The sequence below is a fragment of the Hibiscus syriacus genome, unplaced genomic scaffold, assembly GCF_006381635.1.
Source record: "Hibiscus syriacus cultivar Baekdansim isolate YM2019G1 unplaced genomic scaffold, ASM638163v2 tig00111330_pilon, whole genome shotgun sequence".
Taxonomy (NCBI): Eukaryota; Viridiplantae; Streptophyta; class Magnoliopsida; order Malvales; family Malvaceae; genus Hibiscus; species Hibiscus syriacus.
In genome coordinates this window covers 2,822,744-2,845,057 of record NW_024063059.1, presented here as the reverse complement: position 1 = coordinate 2,845,057, position 22,314 = coordinate 2,822,744, and the positions used below count along the sequence as shown (strand labels likewise).

Below are 22,314 nucleotides of genomic sequence, written 5' to 3'. Positions count from 1 at the left end.
AGCCCAACACAATGCGAAAACTATACACATTCTCTTTTGTGCACTTGAACCGAATAAATGTAGTTGAGTTTTATCTTTTTCAAATGCTAAGGAGATTTGGGAAAAGTTGGAGGTGACTCATGAAGGGACTAGCCAAGTGAAGATGTCCAAAGTTGGCATTCTCAATCTCAACTACGAGAGAACTTTAAGATGTAACACGATGAAGACATAAAGACGATGTCTAATCGATTCACATCCATGATTAATGGGCTCAAGAGTTCTGTGAAAGTTTACCCAATGAAGAAGAAGAGGGAAAGATTATATTTTCCTTGCCAATGTCATGGGAAGGAAAAATAACTACCATCGAAGAAGCCAAGGATTTGGAGATTCTCACTCTTGAAGAACTCATCAGATCATTACTCATTGATGAGATAAAACTTCAAAGAAAAAAAGAAGATTATGAAGAAAAGAAGGGAAAGAAAAAAATTGAGGTATGAATCGCGTTCAAGTCCACCAATGAGAATAATCAAAACTCAAGTGAAGAGGTGGATGAAGAAGAAGAGATGGTCATGTTCTTCAAAAGATTCAAGTTATTTACGACATCAAAAGAGAAAGATTATGAATCGAGCAAAAAGATGATCCCTCGGTGTGCTTTAAATGTCAAAGAATGAGACATGACAAGTATGATTGTTGATCCCTACTAAAGAAGAGGGGATCAAGCAAAAATAAGATATTTATGGCTACTTGGAATGATGAGGACAACTCTAATGGTGAAAATGAAAGTAGTCAATCTTTATCTCCCGACCATTTAAGAAGAATCAAATGTATCTTCCAACTCTAGTGAATTTTTTTATTCTTTTAAAGAGTTACAAGATGATTATGATTAATTATATTTGGAATTTGAGACCATAAATTGAAAATATAAGAAATTGATAACTAAATTTAAAAATAAAAATGTTTTTCTTTTAAAAGAAAAGTGAAATTTAAAAACAAAATGAAATTTAAATAAAAGATTTAAAATTTTCAAAACCAAAATTGAAGATTTTAAAAAGAAAATATTACTTTAAAAATTAAGCTTAAAGCTTAATCAAAGAAAAGGAAATCGTTTCAAATAATTATGGAACCCCTTCAGACCGATGCAGATAACCCGATCCGATCCGGGTGTCACATTATGGCCACCGGAGCGACCCACCGTAAAAATAGCTGAAATTTTAAAAATTTTAAAACATATAAAATCATAAAATCATAAAATCATTTATGAATACAAAATAAAATTTATCATTATTCGAAATTAAAACAGATTTACAGACTCGGATATAAAAAACAAAATACAAGTTACATGCCCCTTAATCACATGTACCATACTCTACAAGTAAGCCGGAAGAACTCCCTTAGTGATGTCGATAGTTGCACTGGTACAATTCTTTTAACTTGCAATGGTGAGTAATAGAGTGAGCTTCGGAAAGCTCAGTAATACAAAACTACCAGATGATGCTACAGGACATGTAGATAAATGGAAAGCTATATAATTTCCTTATTGAATCAGATGTATACCAATTTTTGGGAAAATCTGGGGTTCCACTGGTAGTTCATCAAGTAGAAGCCATGAAGATCTTAGGTCATAGTAAACATTCATAGTATGACATTTTCAGAAGATCGAATAGGATGTCTAGTGTGTTCCAACAATACGATAAAATCATAATAGGTACGCTAATCAAATAATAGTTCAGTAAATCTCATAAATCATACTGTAGTATAACTTTTTAAACTCGTAGTTTAAAACCATTGTATAAAGAGTTAACCTAAGGGGGCACCTTAGGGCCTGAGAGCCTACCCAAGAAAGTTTTAGGGCCACGGGGCCTATCTAAGAACACATCTTAGGGCCACAGGGCCTACCCAAGAATGATCTCAGGGTCGTAGAGCCTACCTAAGAGTCTCATTAGGTTTATAAAAATTTTCCAGCTTGATCAGAGTTGTACTTTACAAATCTGTATCTCCAAGATACAATTTATACAATGATACAATTCCATAAGCCATCACCATTAAGTCGGTGCATCCATAAAATAGTAACCATAGATTTCAGTGTACCACATGTTAAAACAATAAAACAATTTATTAATATATAGGGAACACAATAGGGAACACACTAGAGAATCCAAGTATTTTTCAGAGGCATTTTGTACTTATCAGTATGGATAACATGAAATTTGTGCAATTTGATCAGATTTCAGGAACAAGATCCTATTGAAGAGAATCGATTACTAACCGATCTAATCAGTCATTTAAGGTTGATACTTTAGAATTCCACTATGATTTCATGTGCATCATGAAAATGTTCAGGTATGATTGGAGTGATTTGAGCTGATAAGGGGGAAACGAAGTTTCAGGACATTTACCATTTATATTGATCGATTGGATTATCGAACAACTCGAGCTGAACAACTCTCGGAACTGATGCTTGTCAAATGGTCAATTCATTACCCTTCCAGGGTATTCACTCTTTAATACCAATAATTCTTATCCATAAACCATCTTTTGAGTCATCGCTGAATGGATCTTAAGGACATGAACAAATATTCTAATGGTTTTTATTTCATTTCCATATTTCAACTATATCAACAAATCTCGACGTACTAGATTTGTGGTTCATAACCCATAGGGATAATACATCATATAAGTTCATCCGAGTTTCCAGACTTATCCCAATCACTTACTTAATCCTCAGTCATTGAGGGTACTTAGTTCATTTAGTAAATTCTATCTCGGTTACTCTAGAGTTTTCCAGAGTAATTTGGACGTTTCTGAATTTCGGATACATATTGTACTTTCGTTCAGTTTAATTTGGTATTTGTGGCTGATTTGTTTAACGAATATCCATTCTTAGTACCGAATGCGCTCTATAGTTGAGTTGAGCTGAGCTGAGTACTTCTAGAATTATCATAGATCCAAACTTGAGGAGACGAACAAGCATTCAAGTGGTATCTATCCATTTAGATACTGATATAGCACTAGAGTTGGTTGACCGACTTAAGCTTCGTTCCATAACTTTTAAGAGCAGTACAAAATCCATGTTTATTTGGATTTCTTAATTAATCCAAGACATTTACTTATTCTAGGCCATAAGGGTATTTTGGTCATTTTGGTCCTTAACGTTATTCCAGTCATTTTAGAGTTTGAGGATACCCAATAATTCCTGGGCTTGGTGATATTCTTGGGTCATTTCTATTCTAGGGGTATTTTGGTCATTTTATAAATCTAGGGTATTTCAATCATTTCCTTTCGTCCATCTTATTATTTAATTTAAACGTATCATCTTTTCCAGACATTTTGAATAATTCTGACAAAAGAGCACCCTCGATAATTTATTCTTAACTCGAAGATTTTCAGGTCAATTGCCTTCTCAGAAGTTACAAACAGGTTATCAGGAATTTTTTCTGTACAAAGACATGATCTTAACAATTAAATCCATAATTTATCGAGTTAAGTACGAATCCTCAAAGTACTTTCTCATTCAGGGTTAACTCGGACTATTTTTACCTCTCAAGGGAATTTTTGTAATTTCTTAACCAGATAATTTTGGTATTAACTCTTAATGAAAATAATTATAATTTAGAGATCCTATGGTTAATTGCTTTCCTGAACATTCTCTGATCTTGAAATGATTCCTTAACAGACTTCTAGTATCTTGCACAAACCCTCTTGGGGTTAAAAATCGGTTATCCAAATTTTCTAAGCAGAACTAGCATTTCTTATGCACGTCTGTAGTTTTATCAGATCAATATGTCTTTTTAGAGTTATTAATCAACTTCCAGGGACAATTCTTGTCATTTTACAACATAAGGGTATTTTTGTAATTTTACCAAACCAGAGTATTCTCATAATTTCTCATCCAAGTACCTTTAACATTTAACCTTTGATGATATAAATTATAAGTTACATATCCAGGGCTGATTCCTTTATCACTAATCATATAACTTGTAATTTAATTATAACAATCCCTCAATTTCTTATATTAATGCCCAGCCGTATTCAGTTACCGAATTTTTACCGCAGTCATATCGAGTGTATGAATTAATTAACTACCCAGATGAGACCAAACATGTTCATTCATGTATTTACCAATACCAACATGTTCCATAAAGCATGAAAATGTAGTAATGTATTACCTCGATTTTCATGCAATACTGATCGACCATTTAAATTCCATTCGAACGCCCTCAATCTTTAATTCAACTTCCAATAATTCCTCAAATACATAGCAATAGAAATTTCATAAAAAACGGGGCTTAATTCCGAAAAACGGATCGAATCAGATGATAAATCAGTGAAAAATAGCTTACCAAGTTCGAATTTGGTGAAACGGACTCTCAAAATAGACTCAAGACGTCAAAAACGCCAGGATAGGTATACTCGGAAAAAGTCAACTGTCAGTCAACGCCGGTCAAAGGTCGGGTCAACGGTGGTCAAGGGTCAACGCAGTAAACGAGTCGGGTCAACGGGTCGGGTCGGGTCAAAACTGGGTCAAATTGTCCCAACAGTTTTAGAAACTCCCCCACGCACAGGGGCGGCGTGTGAACAGTGTCATGGTGTCCGAAAAATTTCTAAAATTATTTTATGGCATTTTGAGACACTTACCAAGCTCGGTTCAAAATTTTGAAAGGCAGAGAGCTCAATTATGAAACATTAGAAACTTTGACTTCCTCACCCCTCCACGCGCCGCCGCCGCCGTAGACACAGAGGACACCGGTGGACTCAAAACAATGCAAGGAACAAGATGGTACGGGAGATGTAAAAAATGGGTGGGCTGATCGACTTGAATCGACGAAAAACCAACAGAAATTGAGTTAAAACTGATGATACTTCCGATTGAAATTTACGACGAACAACGTCGATTCACGACGAAAGATTTGAGGGGTTTTGTTCATCGGTCGACAACGAACACGATAGTGGTTTTGGTTCGTTGAACGGTGGTCGGACGATGAATAGATCGGAACTTAAAAGAGGGTTGAGGCAAAGAGAAAATGGGAAATAATTCTACAGAAACATACGGGGAAAGGGGTTTATAATTCATCATATAAAAAAATGGGTAAACTATGAGTTTAGTCACTAAATTTCATGCACTTCTTAAAATGGTACGCTCACTTTGTGATTTTACACTTTAATCCTTAATTTCTCCCAAAATACCAATTAAAATCAATACTTTATAATTCCGAAAATTTATCCCCTAAATTGGGGTGTTACAAATTCATTTAATTCAATAATGACAAAAATGTTCACATTGTCATTATCATGATCATATTCTACATACTTGTCTTATTAAAAATAGAAATTTTTTTAAAATTATACAAGTATGGGTTCCCTTGGGATCTAGAGACATTAATACTAACTTTCTAGGACCCAAAGCAATTTGGGTACCAAAATCCAAATGAAAGTCTCTCGTAGGTGTGTTGAAGCAATGATGTTAAAAGGTAAAGATCATAGATACTCTAGTCACACAAAAGAAGGATGGGTAACGTCTAAACCTAAAGTTTATTAATTTTGTATATTAGCTGCCTATTGATTTTTATGCATACATGAGTATTGAACATAAATGAATCTATATTATTATTTTTATCTCATGTATGCTTGGAAATAATTTATGATGAATATTTTAAAAAAAAAGTATATGTTTTTTCAACCTCTTGGTTCATCATAATATTTTTTGGCCAAGTCATTTTTTATGTTTTTAAATGATTTTTTAATATCTTGACCTTATACTACAACAATTTTGTTTATTAGTGGCATCTAAAATATTGTCACTAAAATTTACATTTTTGTCACGATTTGTATTTTATGACGTTAAAATTGGTGTCATGGCGAATATCACCCTAAGTGTGTCACTAAATGCCAAATGTGACGATCTATATATTTTCGTCGCATATTGTTAAACATAGAGTGACGTTAATGCATAACATCATCTTATAAGTTGTATTTAGTGACAATTAATTATGTCATTAAATAACATAAGATTTCATCACTAATTATTCATATTGTCACTAATAATATAATACTTTAATGTTATCAATGATGAAATAATATTGTCATAATTTCTTTATTAAAAATAAAAAATCATCAAATTACAATAAAAGACAAAATTATTTTATAAATTATAATAAAGGACGAAATTTGTTATAAACTACAATAAAGTACAAAACAATTTATAAATTACAATAAAGTACAAAACAATTTATAAATTACAATAAAATACAAAACTATTTATAAATTACAATAAAGGATAAAACCTTTTATAAATTATAATAAAAGGAGACAAATTTTTTTATAAAATACAATAAATTTAGCATAAGAGGTAACTGAAGGTTGATGCATGGAAGGATCTACTTAAGAGGGAATTGAATGTTGATGCTTGGAGGGATGATGTCCTAACAACTCCTAGAATGATTTTTGTAGCTAACTTAGAGTGACTTTGACCTTTCCTTGGAATGATGTCTTATTGAGATCAACCTTTCGTAGGCTGTATTCTTAATATTTCATGGGATTCATGCTCAAGGATCGCTATTTTCCATGGATGTTGACTGAGATATTGCCCCCATCATCTTCCTGACTAGAAAGAAAACTTCCTCAATCAATATATAACATAACTCGTCTCACTTAATTTATAGATATACCATCTCCAGAAATTAAAAATTCATTATTTCAATATTAATGGTTTAAAAAGAAATAGGAAAACCATGAAATTTAACAATTTTGAAATAAAATAAACACTGGTTTGCAATATATAGTGAATAACATTCTTCTTACGTTGGCCTCTCATACATCTGCAAGCACAACAAGAGGATCACTTGAACTTGTAGAAGTAGTATTGGCATTTGGCCTCATTACCTTTTGTAGTCCAACACAGCTCTTCATTCTCACCTCTATAAAATGATTATAAGATTTGGTTTAATATTAAGCACTCGTATTTCAAGTCAATTCCATGTCCACGTTTAAGTGAAATAAACAACAAACCAAATGTGATAGTAATTTTTTAGGAAGAAATCTAACCTTAAAAAACAAATGTATCCAACGACAAAATCCCTCCATCTTGTAAGTGTCTTCTTGGCTGACCTACCATTCCCATTTTCAAGTGAACCAATTCCTCAAAGTAAGAAAATGATTTACTTAATGTTTAGATTTGAGTCTAATATTATTGGTATTGTAAGTATTAATCTCTAAGACGTGCTGAAAACATCACTCATTTCGAGCAAATCTTTGACAACCAACCCTTGTTTTGGATTTTGCATTGACATGTCCTGTGATACAAGAAGTTCAGAATTATATTAGACCAAAGAAAAAGATAGACCAAAGAAAAAGGTAGGTAAATTAATATAGAAAGAGAAATGACAAATATTTCTTTTTAAACATTGTTAAACAACGAAACAAGGGGGTTATAAAATTGAAAAAAACATAAAAGAAAGGAGCTGATGGAGCACCATGGTGGTGATGAATACTGGGAACAAGACGTTGATGGAGAACCATAGTGGTACTGTCGGGGTGCCTTGGTGGCCTTGGACAAGGCTGGAGAATATTCACCGGGGTGGTGCAGGGCGAAGGATGTTCAAGGGGTTCGCGATGTTTTGTTGAATAGTGGTTGGTCGAGCGGGGGAAGGTGATGGCTCTAGTGATCGAGCGATGAGAGATGTATGATGATAAAGTTGGATGACCAGAGAACGAGCACTGGTTGGTCGATAAGGAAAAGGAGAGCAGAGAAAAAAATGGCTTTAGGAGGACGAGTTATGGTTGGCCGATTAAAAAAACAATGGTTGCTACTCAAGAATGGAGGAGTTCTAGTGCTACTGATAAAGGAAACGACGGCTACGGTTTTATCTTTGAAAACCTAGCCAGTTGCCATAGCATATATATATATATATAATATAAGTATTTAGGCTTGTTAAATAATATTTATTTAAAATAGGTTATGGTGAATTAAAGTTCAAAAGGTTATATTGACTTGATGGTTTCGCTGAAGTTTTGGAAACTGATTTAATTTTTTTGAAACATAAGTCAAAAGGGTGAAATTTGAAGTTTAGTACTTGATTAGTCTAGAGTTCGAATTAATGGACAAAACTTCCAAATATTATGAATTGGCCACAAGAACTTTACGATTTCCTACTTTAATATGAATTTCAGAATTAATATATTAAAAGTAAAATTTAAACCCACAAATTCTTTGGCATATATGATTCTCTTATTAGTACTCAATTTTAACATGGTCAATTAAAAATTATTTTTAATGACAAAAAGGTCTTATATTTTAACATGTTCAATCCTCGAGCAATTTATAATTCATTTTACAAATTTTTTTTCAATTCAATCTGAATTTCACAACTAATATATTAAAATTAAATTTAAACCCAAAAAATTATCTTAATCTCTTTTACGTGGCCAACATGTATTATTATCTTATTAACAATCGACTTTGACATGATCAACGAAAGATTATTTTTAACTGTAAAAAAGATCTTAAATATGCATGTACATATTAAAATATTTATTAATCAAAACAACCTTAAATGTATGTATACATATAAATACATATAAATATATAGAACACACAAGTTTGATAAATAAATAAAAAACATTTGAATAATCATCACTAATAAGATTTCAAAGGAGTGGTATATCTAAGATGTCATTAAAAATTTGCCTCACAAATCCTTTATGTTATTTCTTTGCATTAAAAATAAGTGATATAATCTCATGATGTCTTTTACAATCTTCATATAAAATAAAAGAGGTTATGATAAGTAACTATTTTCGTCATGTTAAAATTATTTTTCGTGACAATAATAAAACATCACATTTTTTGTCTTATAAAATATAACGAATCAAATTGTCACGAATAAAATTTATCAGTGATAATTTTACAACGTCAATAATTAAAATCAAATTTTCATTATAATAAATCGTCACTAATATTGTAATTTCGTTGGGGACAATTTTATAACGTCACTATTTAATCTAAACGTTATTAAAAGTTTTCCCTCCAAATTATTTTGGAGGGAAATCTTAGCTCCAAACATATAGTGACTAAAATTGGTGACCATTTTCAATATTGTCATAAAGGATATACCATAAATCACTAAATGTGACGAAAACAAAAAAAAAACGTCATGTTTATAGTATTTTTGTGACGTTATACATAGTGTCATATAGAAATTTTGTCACAAAATGAAAAATTTGTTGCTCTAACGATTGATATCCATTTTCAAATGTATAATATTTTATAGTGCTTTATGAGTATGAGTTATAATGTTTAATTTCTTGATATTACATAAAGTATAATTGACTTGGACTTATTGAATTCCATGTGTTACTAACATGTTTGTTTATCTTTGTTGAAATTCAATATCTTTTAAAGTGTTAAGTTTTTGTGTCAAAATTTTACATAGAATCCTATTATTAACATGGAGCTTTAATTTTTCAAATACTTTTATGTTAAAGTTTTAACTTACTCTTCATTGTTATATCAAATCAATTAAGTGAATTTTTTTATATATAATAAAAAAGAAGAGAAATATATGTTTGAAAAAAAATCAATTTCTCAATAAAAAAAGGAGCTTATTTTTTTTAAAATATTTTCTACTTTTTTTAAATATTTAATTAATGGGAGTTTTGCCAAAAATATTATTTTTCAAAAGTTTTGTTATATTAAAAAGAGATTGTTGAATTTATATTTTGATATAGAAAATTAATGAGAAAATATTTTTAGACTTAATTGAATTTGTTCAAAGATTTTAAAAATAATTCAAAGTCCAATAAATAAGAATTTGAACACAAACGTTTTTTTGGTAAGTAGTACTGATAATATTCTTACAATGTCAATATTGTTTTTGCAGTACCAATGTAAAAGGTAAGAGAAGTATTAATACTCCTATGGTAGTATCGATACTACCCTCTGTGTTTCAAATTGTTCAAATTCTAGTATGCAAAATTGGTATTTATATTTTAGGAGTATCGATACTACTTTACATAGTAGTATCGATAACATAAAGTCCTAGTATTGATACTGGTCAAGCCTAGCGGTAATTAACAACTAGTTTCTTTAACTATTATAAATGAAAAACCGATACTCCAAAAGGCAGTACTGATACTCCCCAAGCTGGGTAGGTTTGTTTGCATAAATTAATTCATCAACGACTCCAAAACATCTCCAACAACTAGAAACAATCACAAGCTCATTCCAACTTCTAAAAAAAAAGTCAAAAACACTTGAAGAATGTTACGACACATATCCAAGAAAAATATATCAAAAGAAAAACTATTTCATTCTTTATTTTTATTTTCTCTTGTACGCAATGTTTAGAGTTTAATTGCAAATCTTAGGATTCATTCTTGTGAGTTTAATTCTTGTAAACACCTATCTTGTGAGGTTTTTTTTGTTTACGCATTTATCTTTTTGTAAAAAAGTGGACTAGTTCTATCTTAACTTTTGAAAAAAATAAGGTTATGTAAAGCTTACTCTTCAGCCTAGGTAAAGAAAGAACAAATTTGTGGGTTTGCAAGAAATCCTTAGTGTAGATCTAAGATAGTGGATGTAGACTTCATTGAGAAAGTTGAATCACTCTAAATCATTATACAAATTTATCTATCTCTTTACTTTCACACCTAAATTAAAAAAAAATGTCAATTCATCCATTCTTGACACATTTTCGGTTGATCATTAGAGCCTCAATAATCCTACACATATACAAAGGGAAATGACATTGAATCTCACGGCAAATATGAAGGGATTGGAGGAAAAATTAGCTTTGGCAAAACTGCTTAATAGATTTTGAAATTTTAATTCATTTGTATTTTGGTCACTAAAATTTGTAATTTATTCACTTTCAAAATTCAATTAACCCTTTTTCAAATTATTTAATACTTCAAAAATCATATTTTAGTATTTTAAATTTTTTCTTATTTAATTCCAAAATTTTTGTTTTATTAGAAATCACATAACTTATCCGGTTACCGATGTGATTCCATTGACATGAATTTTAGGTAGTTACATAATATTTCATTTTTGTAAAAAAATTCACTTTAAGTGATATCTAGTGTAATAATCAAACACTTATAATGAGAACATATCGAGCAAAAATTCTTCCTTGGGTTGATTCATTGCACACATATCAAACTAAATAATTATCACTTGTTTATTACCAAAGTTACACATGTAATTATGTCAACTATTCTTCTTCTTTTAGGCCGATCAATATTAACATAACCTACGATGCATGCACATAACATCCTATATTTTAATATTTTCCATAACTAAGTTCACTTTAACAACTTATTACTCCAATCAAGGTGTCTCAAAATGAATATCAATATTCAACTTTAATATTTGCATTCACTTTAACGACTTATTACTTCAATTTAGACGTCTCAAAATGAATATCAATATTCAACTTTAATATTTGCATCATAAACAAAGATCAAACATTAATTTTTTTTATCAAAATGGATCGAATATATCAAAGAAAATATATATTCTATTATCCATAACATTAGCAACATATATATGTTCAATAACAAAATAATAATTAGCAGTAATTAAAAAATTTAATATAATAATAGTCAAAGATCAAAACTGACATTTTAGTTCATTTCATGATTTTTCAAAGTAACTAAAAATAAGATTATCTAAATAGTATTATCAAAAATAAAAAATTCAAATTATTGGTTATTTTTCGAGAATTCGTCAAACATCATGCAGTTCACAACTTCATAAATCACTTAAAAATTTATTTTTTTAAATCATCCAATCATAACAATAAATAAAACTACAAGAATACCATTTTATAAACTTAGAGATTTCTAAGACCACATAAAACATATCGGTCATAGTTTGCTAAACTAAATTCATTATCATTAAATTAATACTATAATAAATAAACAAAATATTAATCAATCAAAAATTAAATGTAACACCTCCAACCCGTATACGACTCGGATATGAGTACAAGATGTCACATTGCCTTTTCAAACCGTTTACTTTTACAAAATAATTAAAAATTCAAATTTATTTTTTTGTAAACTGAATGACTTATATTAAATACGATCAAATAGTTTTACAAACCAATCTGAGCATGCTCAACTAAATCTTTAATTATATGCCAACTGTACTTACTAAATCAAATACATACAAATCACTACTTTTCTGATATGATCTTCGGAAAGGAGAAGATGTTTGCCTATCTTTGCTCCTTTTTTATCTTATCGGAACCTACGTATAAAACACTCACACGCTAAGTCGATGACTTAGTGAGGCAGATAAAACATATAATATAAACTTTAACTGCTAGCAATGCATGAACATTTCATACTATCATATCACACAAAACAATATAACATTACATATAGTCAAATGTGTACATATACATATCTTGTCATATTTTCTTGTACTTAACATTCTTAACTATCATATAACTCATTTAATCAAACAATACATTTCATATCACAAAGCAAATACATCACATACAGTGTATTTGTTGTTATCTCTTTATTAGCCCATGCATATTTCTGAGAACTAAAGATATGTGAGTACATTAAGGTTGTGCACATATGTTGTCACCACAGCTCATATAAATTCCCACTAAAGGAACATAGAATTTGTCCCGAAGGACAGCGTAGAAATGTCCCGAAGGACCACTCCTTAAGGATCACATATATATTCCAAATGACCAAATATGTGTCCCGAAGAACCGCATATATGTTCCAAAAGATTACATGTATATCCCGAAGGACCACGTAGAACCCTCGACTCTTGGCATGCCAACTATACCCCTAGCTCTCATTTCACATAACATGGGAATTATCATTATGTTTGTCATATATTCACATAGTCATATTACATAGACATATTCTTATAGCTTCTTCTCATATCATTCACATCATATGGCTTATCTCTTGTGATCATGTAATCACGTCACTTATTTTCACGTAGCTCATAGTCACATGGCCTATCTCATAGGCATGTATTCACATACTTTTATAATCACATAGCTGATGTCATTTCACACATAGTCACATAGGTAAATATTATTTAGCTTATTTCACTTTTCATATGTTCACATAGTTCCTTATCACATGATTTATATCATAATCACATAACATGTGTTCACACAGATCATATCACATGTACAATAACATATAACACATATACTCATATCAATCATATGCTTATATTCATGAGTTCATGCATTCTAATATAGGAAATAGACTTCTCGCAAGTCTTATTTCCATTAAACATCATATACTGACTAGTATGCACTCACCTGACCTCACTAGTCAATACCGATCTCTTATCTCTTTCTCGATGACTATTACTTTATCAACTTGTCCAGACTTTGCTCTCAATCGATATCTACACAAATATACAATCCAATAAGTATCGAGATTCGAATTACTCGAAAAGATTCTTACCAATTCAACCTAAATAAAATATTAATTTCAAATTACCAACTTAAGTAGAATCGGTACTACAAGGACCGATACCTCTATGCCGGTAGTATCGATACCCTTCCATGGTATCGATACCCTTCCACGGTATCGATACCCTTCCACGGTATCGATACCCATTTTGGATTCTGTAATTTCATTGCAAGAATGGTACCGATTCCTCCCTATTGGTATCAATACCTTCTGGTATCGATACTATCACTTCAGTATCGATACCTCAAGAAGATTTATCACTCTTATTCCTTATGGTATCGATACTGTTCATGCAGTATCGATACCCTACGCATAATTATCCCAAAAATTTGCCTTGTAGTATCGGTACTCACTCAACAAATATCGATACTACTATCCCAGATTACACTTCTTTTAACCCAAAAATTTCCAAAACTTTGTTATCTTTCCCATTTTACTCTTCCATAAAGCCTTTAAACTCAACTATACACTCCTAGACTAACTTACTTCACTTTAACACACTTTAACATCCAATATTCTCATAGAACACTTGGAACCAAAAATCATATAAATTGTTCAACATGTTTTTAATCCACTTCTACTACTTCTATCTTCTTAATTATACCCTTTACAAGTCAAGTATGACTTCTAAATTCATTAACAAACTCTGATTCAACAATTCACTTAAAAACTCATTATATTAAATCTTCCATATCTTATCTCTCTTTGAGTTTTAAACCACTTTAAGCTTTTCTTTAAGCATTCCTAGCACCTCAAGAATCAAAACCATAACTAAAGTGCAAGAATTAACCAACTAGAAAGATTTCTCACCTTAGCAATGGAGTCACGGTGGAGAAGAAGAAGATAGCTCTCCAAGTCTCCAGATATTTCTTTTCCTCCCTTCTTTCCTTCTCCACGTGGATATAAAGACCACCAAATAAATTTTTAATTCATGTATCATCAAATGAACATTTTGCCCTTCCATCTTTCCTTCTTTTCCAATCAGTCATACCCAAAGAAATTACAATTAAATCCATGAACTTTTCAATTTTTCAAAATTGAACACAAAGTTTTCAGAACTTTCATTTTAGCACTAGCCCTGATTTTTGGGATGTTACATTAAAACATTAATTTGTAATTTGTTAACTTTTGACTTATCCAAAACAATCATAATTAACATACATCAAAAAGCAAATTAATGACCATATTAAATTAATATAATAAATAACATAATATAAAAGGAAAATTTATAAATAAAATATATTTATAAATATACCCATAAGATTTTAAACTGTAAAAAATTGAATATACCTTGTGATATATATATATATATATTTATAAAATAAAATGCATTTATAAATAAATAAGAATTTTACAAATATATATGTTTTCGTTTTCGTAAATTTTATGAAAATTTGAAAATTTTAAGTTGTTTTATAATTGGAAAAAAGTTGTAATAGGTTAACCATAGGCCTATAATCGAACCGTAAATAACAGTTAACCGTTAGCGGTTAACCATTTCTTTATGATTAGGTTATGGTTAACAAATTTTAATAATCGTTATAACGGTTAACCGATCGTTTAGACTACATGGTACAATTAACCGACCGTGAACACTCCTATTTGTTTATATAAACTATATATTATATCAAACTTATAAGTATTTATAATTCTACAACTTATCAAATTATAAATATAATTTATAGTATCTATACTTCAATTCTACGACATTTTTATACTTACAATACATACAACATAAGTTGATCACTTAATTTTATATTATACTTTATAATAATGCTACGCCCTTAAAGTCTTAAACTCCTCCTTAAGAACCTCTGTACCGATTTCAAATGCACATGTATCGGGCCTAATCTCTAGGGGCGTGTAAATAACATTGTGCACTATAGAACATATGTGATCATAATTTCGAATATAATGCCATCAAAGTATCTTAAACTCCTGTCCTCTTATCCTGTTGACGTGTTTATCCTGTTTACACCAATGCTTTAGTTTTGTTCTTTCTTACTATATCTTTGTGTTCATTAAAACTAAAACAAAGAAACATGACTTAGGTGCTCAGACCCTTTGAAGAGCCTCCAAGGTTCCATCAGGTTTCTCCTCATCTGGTACAATTTTATCTTTCATATCACATTTCTTGAACTTGTCATCAATGGTTGCAAAATTAGCTAACTTCGCTAGATCTTCCACAGAACCAACAAGGGCTTCAGTCCTCACCGCAATTTCGATTAGTATAGAAGCCAAAGTCACAACTGGTATGATTTCCATGAAAAGGACTGAACCAGTTGCCTCCAAGAATGGTGTCTCATATTCTTTGTTTTCCCCGGTTGTCGACGGATCCAGCAATTGAGAAAGCGATTTTAAGTCATTCTTGAGTTCTTCCACTGCTCTGTTCATTTCTCCAATAAACATATGTACGGTGGGCAACTTCATTTTCTTCAAACTTTCGGATAACTCTCTTATGGCACTGGAAGAGCTAGAGCTCACTTCCAAACAGCTAGCGCTGAGATGCTTCTTTATGGATTCAGCAGCCTGTTTATAGTATGAAACAAGTGATGCAGCCCGGATTAGTAGTCTATTATGCCATAAGGGAACAAATAATCAGATCAAACAGTTTGAACTTGTTTGACCTTATTTTCTTTGTTGATGCAACTGTTGAGAGCCTCTATACAGTACGCACAACTGCGCATCGATGCCCCGATTTTCAGGTATTGTTTCCATGGGTGCCGGAAGTTGAACCGCCCATGGGAAGGCTCCCACCTAGCAAAATTTGCCTGTAGGAAACGATGCCAATTTACTAATCAGATCAATGATTATAAGAGTTGACAATTTGATCTTATTCCCTGCTATTTATGTTACTCAGACTTGGGTAGTTTAAGAAAATCGGTGAATCAATAGATGCAGCAAAGCCTGTCACTAACCATAGAATCTTCTGATGCCTTGGAGCTTAGCACGCACTTGTAAGCTTGCAATCTTTTATCATCTTCTCCATTGATGTTGGTGAAATAATGTGTTACGCAACCTGAAACCGTGGTGAAAGGCTCTTAGGCATGTCTTCGAGGAACAAACTACGATTATTATGGATTAGAGAGATTGAAAAAGAAGAATGTACCGCTGAGGGAATCAGCGAGTTTGTCCATGTTACGAACAGTCAATCCATGTAGCTCCTGGCCGCACCAAATGGGACAGACAAGAATAATTACAAGAATGCATAAGGAAGTTCCGATGATAATGGTGGATATTCTTTGATGCGCAAAGTCAAATAATTTATCCACTCTATAGCCTGATACGGCGACGAAGCTGAAGGTGAGGATGAAGACCATGGCACCATAATCAAAGAGGGATTTCACTGATGGAATGAATCTGAAGAAAGTTGCCATTGAAGCTGAAGGGATAGTAACACCTAAGTTTAGCACTAGATTATAAACACAAAGAAAGCAATTATATATGCTGATCACTAAATGTACATACCAAATAGGAAAACCGACGCTCCAACAATATAGGGCTCAAATCTGTCCCCGGATCGACTGGCAATCCAGTGTACCCCGAAGGCAAGAAACCCGGCGAAAAAAGTTGCAAATATTCTGTTCAAACATTTGTATAAGGTGGCGCCTGTGATGAAGAAAAGTTGACTTGTTCAGTTTAGATAGCCTTAAAAGTAGTAGATTTTGAAGCACTTGGAAACTAGTACTTACCCACGTTTGGTTCGAATACGAGTACGACCGTCATAAGGGCCCACATAGCATTGCCTCCGACACCGTCATACAAAGGCCTCATAAAGTAGAACAGTGATACCAGTGTGAGTGCCAGTCCTACCTTAAAGCAATGAATCACTTTTCTAGGATCATTAGCCCCAATGTCCCATGCTTTCTTCAGAAACATCCACACTTTCAAACCCAAACAGGAAAATAAGTCTTTTGTTCTTAGCCACACCTTTCTCGCAAGCGATGTATCCGTAACCGGAACCTCAGATGAGCCATCAGCCACTCTTATCCTCCATTCAACTCCTTCAAATCCATCTTTCTCAGGTACCATGTTTTTTTTTTCACTCACAATAAATTTTGAAACCAGGTAAGTTGAGAATGATTATTGATAATGTTGACGGATGGAAAGACTGAGGCATTGGTGATCACAATTAGTATGGATGTTGGATAATATATAAAGGGAGACATATTGAACATGGAATTGCTGATGGTTTCAAGAAAGTGGAAATAAAAACAAATTCCAATTGCATGGGGGATTCAAGAGGCAATTTCTTACATTTTTTAGGTATTAAGGTCGTGATGTGGACACAAGTGTATAGTGTGGGAAAAAGATGGAATCTATTGAGTTTTGCTTTATATTTTAAATGATTTAAGAACATAAATGCAATCGTCACCAAGCAACATTCACGCAAGAAAAATATCAATGAAGCTTATCGCTAGGAAGTGGAACAACCTCAATAGATTTACTTGGTTTAAATATGAATTAAGCATTTGCAAGCAGCAGTTTGAAGGATAAATATCAAGGTAGAATCTTCCATTTTGCTGATAGGCAAACTCTGCAATGATTTTAGCACTTTTGGTGATCTCAATGTAGATGAACAAAACAAAACAAAACATTTGATGACTCAAATCCTAATTTAAGGTGGTTTTCAAGCTAAAATGTTATCTTGTTCAACCTAAAAGGTTATATAATTTGTAACATTTTCGATTGTAATCGGAAAATTATATTACGATGAGTTTATGGTACACAACTGAAAAAGTTATACAATTTATAATAATTTCGGTTAAAACTTAAAACCGAAATATTACAAAAATTGTAATATTTTTAATTTTCAACTTAAAATATTATCATGTACAATTAAAAAAAAAAAGTATATTATTAGTAAATTTTTTGTTAAAACTGATTTATACAGTTTTTTTTTACCTTATATTAAGAAGTTGTAAGACCTGAACTGAAAAGCTAAAATGTCAGCTGACCAAGGTTAGGTCATAAGAAAATATTACAATTTTGGCTGTTTCTGTAACAGTTCTCTTAAGTGGATCTCTGAATGGATTCCTCTCTAATATGTACCTTATAGATAAGAAAATTAGGAAACAGCACCAAATTTTAGTTAAAGCATTTTAATATCTAATGGGTTCAATTTTCTTACACATTATCTAATATGCAATGTTTTTAAAATCGGACCGGACATTGAACCGGTGAAGGTATTGATTCACTGGTTCAATCGGGTTCAACCACGGTTGAACCGGATTTTATATAAAATAATATATTTTTTTAATTTTACATAATATTCAAAACAATATTAATATATATGTAACACTTTTTTTAAGTTTACAATATTAAAAGGTATAAAAATATTACAAGTCATAACATGTATAAATGAAAAACCATAAAATCAAGTGAAACCAAATTATTCAAATCAACTACAACATAATATTTAAGGTAAAACATATTAAATAATAAATATAATTATATAACTATAATCAAAAAAATAAAATTGGGGCTTAAAAAAATTATAACAAATGATGTCATTTGGTTTAATTGTTTAAAAAAAAACAATCCCACATGACTAAGAAACATAGAAGAGTATCCCAAAAGTTTAAAGAGTAAAAATATGAGAACAAAACAATCCCATATGGCTAAGAAACATAGAAGTGCATCCCAACTTACTTCTATAAATAATAGAAGTAATTTGACATTCAAAATCATGGAGCCTTTTGGTGAGCACAAAGCGAACTATTCTTTCGCTTCAATTGAGCTCAAATTTCAGGCTTCAATTGAGCTCAAATTTCAGGCTTCAATTGAGCTCGAATTTTAGGCTTCAATCGAACTTCTAAATTTTTTTTTGAGTTCGAGCCTTTTTGATTTCAAGTTTTAATATTATATTTCGAGTTGATAATTTTTAGCTCATGAGTTTTTTAGTCGAGTTGAGCTTACTTTTAAAGTTTTCGAGTTCGAGTCGAGCTCAGCAATACTCGAATTTGACTCGGCTCGTTGAACAAACGATGTCGTTTGGTTTTTTTAAAGAAAAAAAGTGAATCGGCGGTTCAAACCGGTTTTGCCGGTTTTCAGTCGGTTCACCCCAGTTTTCCCGATTTTCAGCCGGTTCTTCCAATTCTTTACCGGTTCTGTGCTAATCCGGTTTTAGGAGTTAACCGGACCGGACAGGCCACCGATTTACGGTTTAACCGGTCGAACCGACCGGTCCAATCCAGTTTTAATAACATTGCTAATATGTCATCCCCTAGGCAAAGTAGGTACTGACAAAGACCAGAAAGATTCCCAATTTAAATAAGTGGGGTTGTGGGATCTTAAACAAATTCTCTTGTGCTAATTTAACTTGAATGGAGAGAGCAATTATCTCCTGATGTTGGAATATTTCCGCAGCAGCAGGGCTTTGATTTGAAATGTTAATTCAGCTATCAGAATTTACATTATATTCAACAAAGGTCTACATTTTTTGTAGTTGAACTAACTTTATAATATTTTTTTAAAAAAAGCTAATGTTTTAAGCATTTGGCTTGATAGAGGAAAGAAAACCCAAATTTGCTTTTCTGGGATATGTAAGTGCAACTATGATCTCCCTTTATTTTTCTCAAGCAAAGAACTTTTCTAATGCTTTGCTTCCATTACCATCAGTGTAAACATGTTAATCGGAAGGCAAATTTCAAGTGATTTGTTTTATACTGGAGTGCTGCAACATTTGGAAAGACAAAGCAAGCTAATTATATTGATTGTTATGCTAATCAAACAATAACAGGTCCAAGAAAAAATAATTGCAAGTTAGCCTACAAATGCGTCATCTGCTTTGGATTATAAATCAAAGTATAGTAGGGAAGGGTGTCAAGAATGTTTTTAGGTGGTTCGAAAATAGTTTTATAGGATGCACATGTTTTTAAAATGAGAGTCGTCATCAATTTTTTTTTTATCTTTTTAATGTGAGGAGTTCCAACGGTCATACTGATATATAACTAAAAAATTAAGCATATTGTAGTACATTTTGTTTAAAAGAATAATGAACTATAAACATTAAATCAAACTATTAAACATTACATTATGGAGAGAAAAACAACGAACCATGAACATGACATTAAGAAGAAAAAAACAACAAACTCAATACATTATGTTAAGGATGTAAATAGAACTAACCTTAAACAGTAAATAAAATCATAAACATAGCAGTATTCTTTATGATGTTTTAATCTTTGTAATTAGTAGACTCCTCGAAAGTAATATTAAGTTCTCCAATTCTCCATTCTTTTTCTTGTTGTCGTTCATGTACAAATTGGAAACATGATTTTGGGTCTCCATCATCTATGTTTGTTTCATTGTCATTTGTTTTGAGTTAGTTGGATGTTCGAGCTGGAAGCAACACCCTTAATGGTACGAGGAAGGTCGAGATCAGCAAACTCTACAAACAAATCGACATTAGACAAAGAATGATAGAAGTATGTCTCAATCATACCAGCAAGGTCGACATCATCCCTTAGATGAAACCTCGTGCAATATAGTGGAAATCTATAGTATAACAAAGATATTCTTCTATTGTTTCCGAGTTGAACCCTTATTTCTATATTAAACTTCAACTCATCTAGTTGAATATTTTTTCGATACACATGGTTAAAGATTTGCAATAAAAAACTATTGCACAAATAGCTGTCTTAATCTCAATTTTTTTCTTCAAATGAGTAATTTACCTTTCCCCTCACACATATTAATAGGTTGATGAAAAGTTTGTGAACTGAAAAGTTTGTGAACTGAAAAGTTTCTGACATGGTGCATTATTTTGCCTATGATAAATGCACATTTTTCTGATATGAAGTGATATACCAACACTAAAAAGTTTACTGAAATGAGTTGATGTGTCACTAAGAAGTTATTGAAGACAATTAATTGGCCACTGAAAAGTTTACTGAAATGAGTTGATATGTCACTGAGAAGTTATTGAAGACAAATAATTGGCCACTGAAAAGTTTATGCGATGGTACATTATTTTGCCTATGAGAAATGCACGTTTTTTGTGATATGAAGTGATATATCAGCACTAAAAAGTATGCTGAAATGAGTTGATATATCATTGAAAAGTTGTTGAAGATAATTAATTGGGAAATGAAAAGTTTTTGTCATGGTGCATTATTTTTCCTATGAGAAATGCACTTTTTTGTGATATATCAACACTGAGAAGTTTGCTGAAATAAGTTGATATATCATTAAAAAGTTGCTAAAAATAATTAATTGGGCACTGAAAAGTTTCTGCCATGATGCATTATTTTGCTTATGAGAAATGTACATTTTTTGTGATAATTAATTGCCAATTGAAAGGTTGACTTTTCTATTTATGGCTAACAACCAAAGAATCAGTTCTTTGTACAACTGCATTGAACAAGCAAAAACCTTTCCCAAGCTATGGCTAACAATTTTTACACAGTGGTCCACTAAAATTGCCAAGTTATCCAAACTAATGATGGTGTTCTGTTTATATCACAGAAGCCCTTAGACATGATGTTCTCTTTAGATGTATCGTAACAAAATGAAGCAGAAGATTGAAAGAAAACTTTGAGCCCATGTTTCATGCTTGATTTATCGACACATAATTTCAGAAACTCCACTCAAATATGGAGCAATCTAGATTGATGATGATGACGATGTAGTTAATATGGTTGATATGCATCAATCTTCAAATAATCAACTAATTGATATATATATTGAAACTGCAGATATTCTTACTTCCTCAACTGCTGAATACATCAGAAGATTGAGATAACCTTGTTGGGTGGTTCAGTGAAAGCCTTACTAATTTCAGCGAGGATTATGAAACTTTTGTTCCACTATTGTTAGACGATGACACACCAATAGTTGATGATTGTGATATCCCCGAGGTTGTTTCAAAGTGACAAG

At 31.6% G+C, this 22,314-nt stretch overlaps 2 protein-coding genes across 2 annotated transcripts; both read right to left on the bottom strand.

Moving 5' to 3' along the window:
* Positions 1-15,382: 15,382 nt before the first annotated feature.
* On the bottom strand, positions 15,383-16,811 carry LOC120158694 (aluminum-activated malate transporter 10-like). Its single transcript, XM_039169491.1, has 4 exons — positions 16,544-16,811; positions 16,353-16,453; positions 16,062-16,205; positions 15,383-15,963 (listed from the first exon to the last, which is right to left on the bottom strand). Exons 1-4 carry the CDS (start codon positions 16,809-16,811, stop codon positions 15,490-15,492), a joined length of 987 nt encoding a protein of 328 aa, XP_039025422.1. The 3' UTR covers positions 15,383-15,489.
* A 77-nt stretch (positions 16,812-16,888) lies between these two features.
* LOC120158693 (aluminum-activated malate transporter 10-like) lies at positions 16,889-17,485 on the bottom strand. Its single transcript, XM_039169490.1, has 2 exons — positions 17,127-17,485; positions 16,889-17,043 (listed from the first exon to the last, which is right to left on the bottom strand). Exons 1-2 carry the CDS (start codon positions 17,464-17,466, stop codon positions 16,889-16,891), a joined length of 495 nt encoding a protein of 164 aa, XP_039025421.1. The 5' UTR covers positions 17,467-17,485.
* Positions 17,486-22,314: the final 4,829 nt, after the last annotated feature.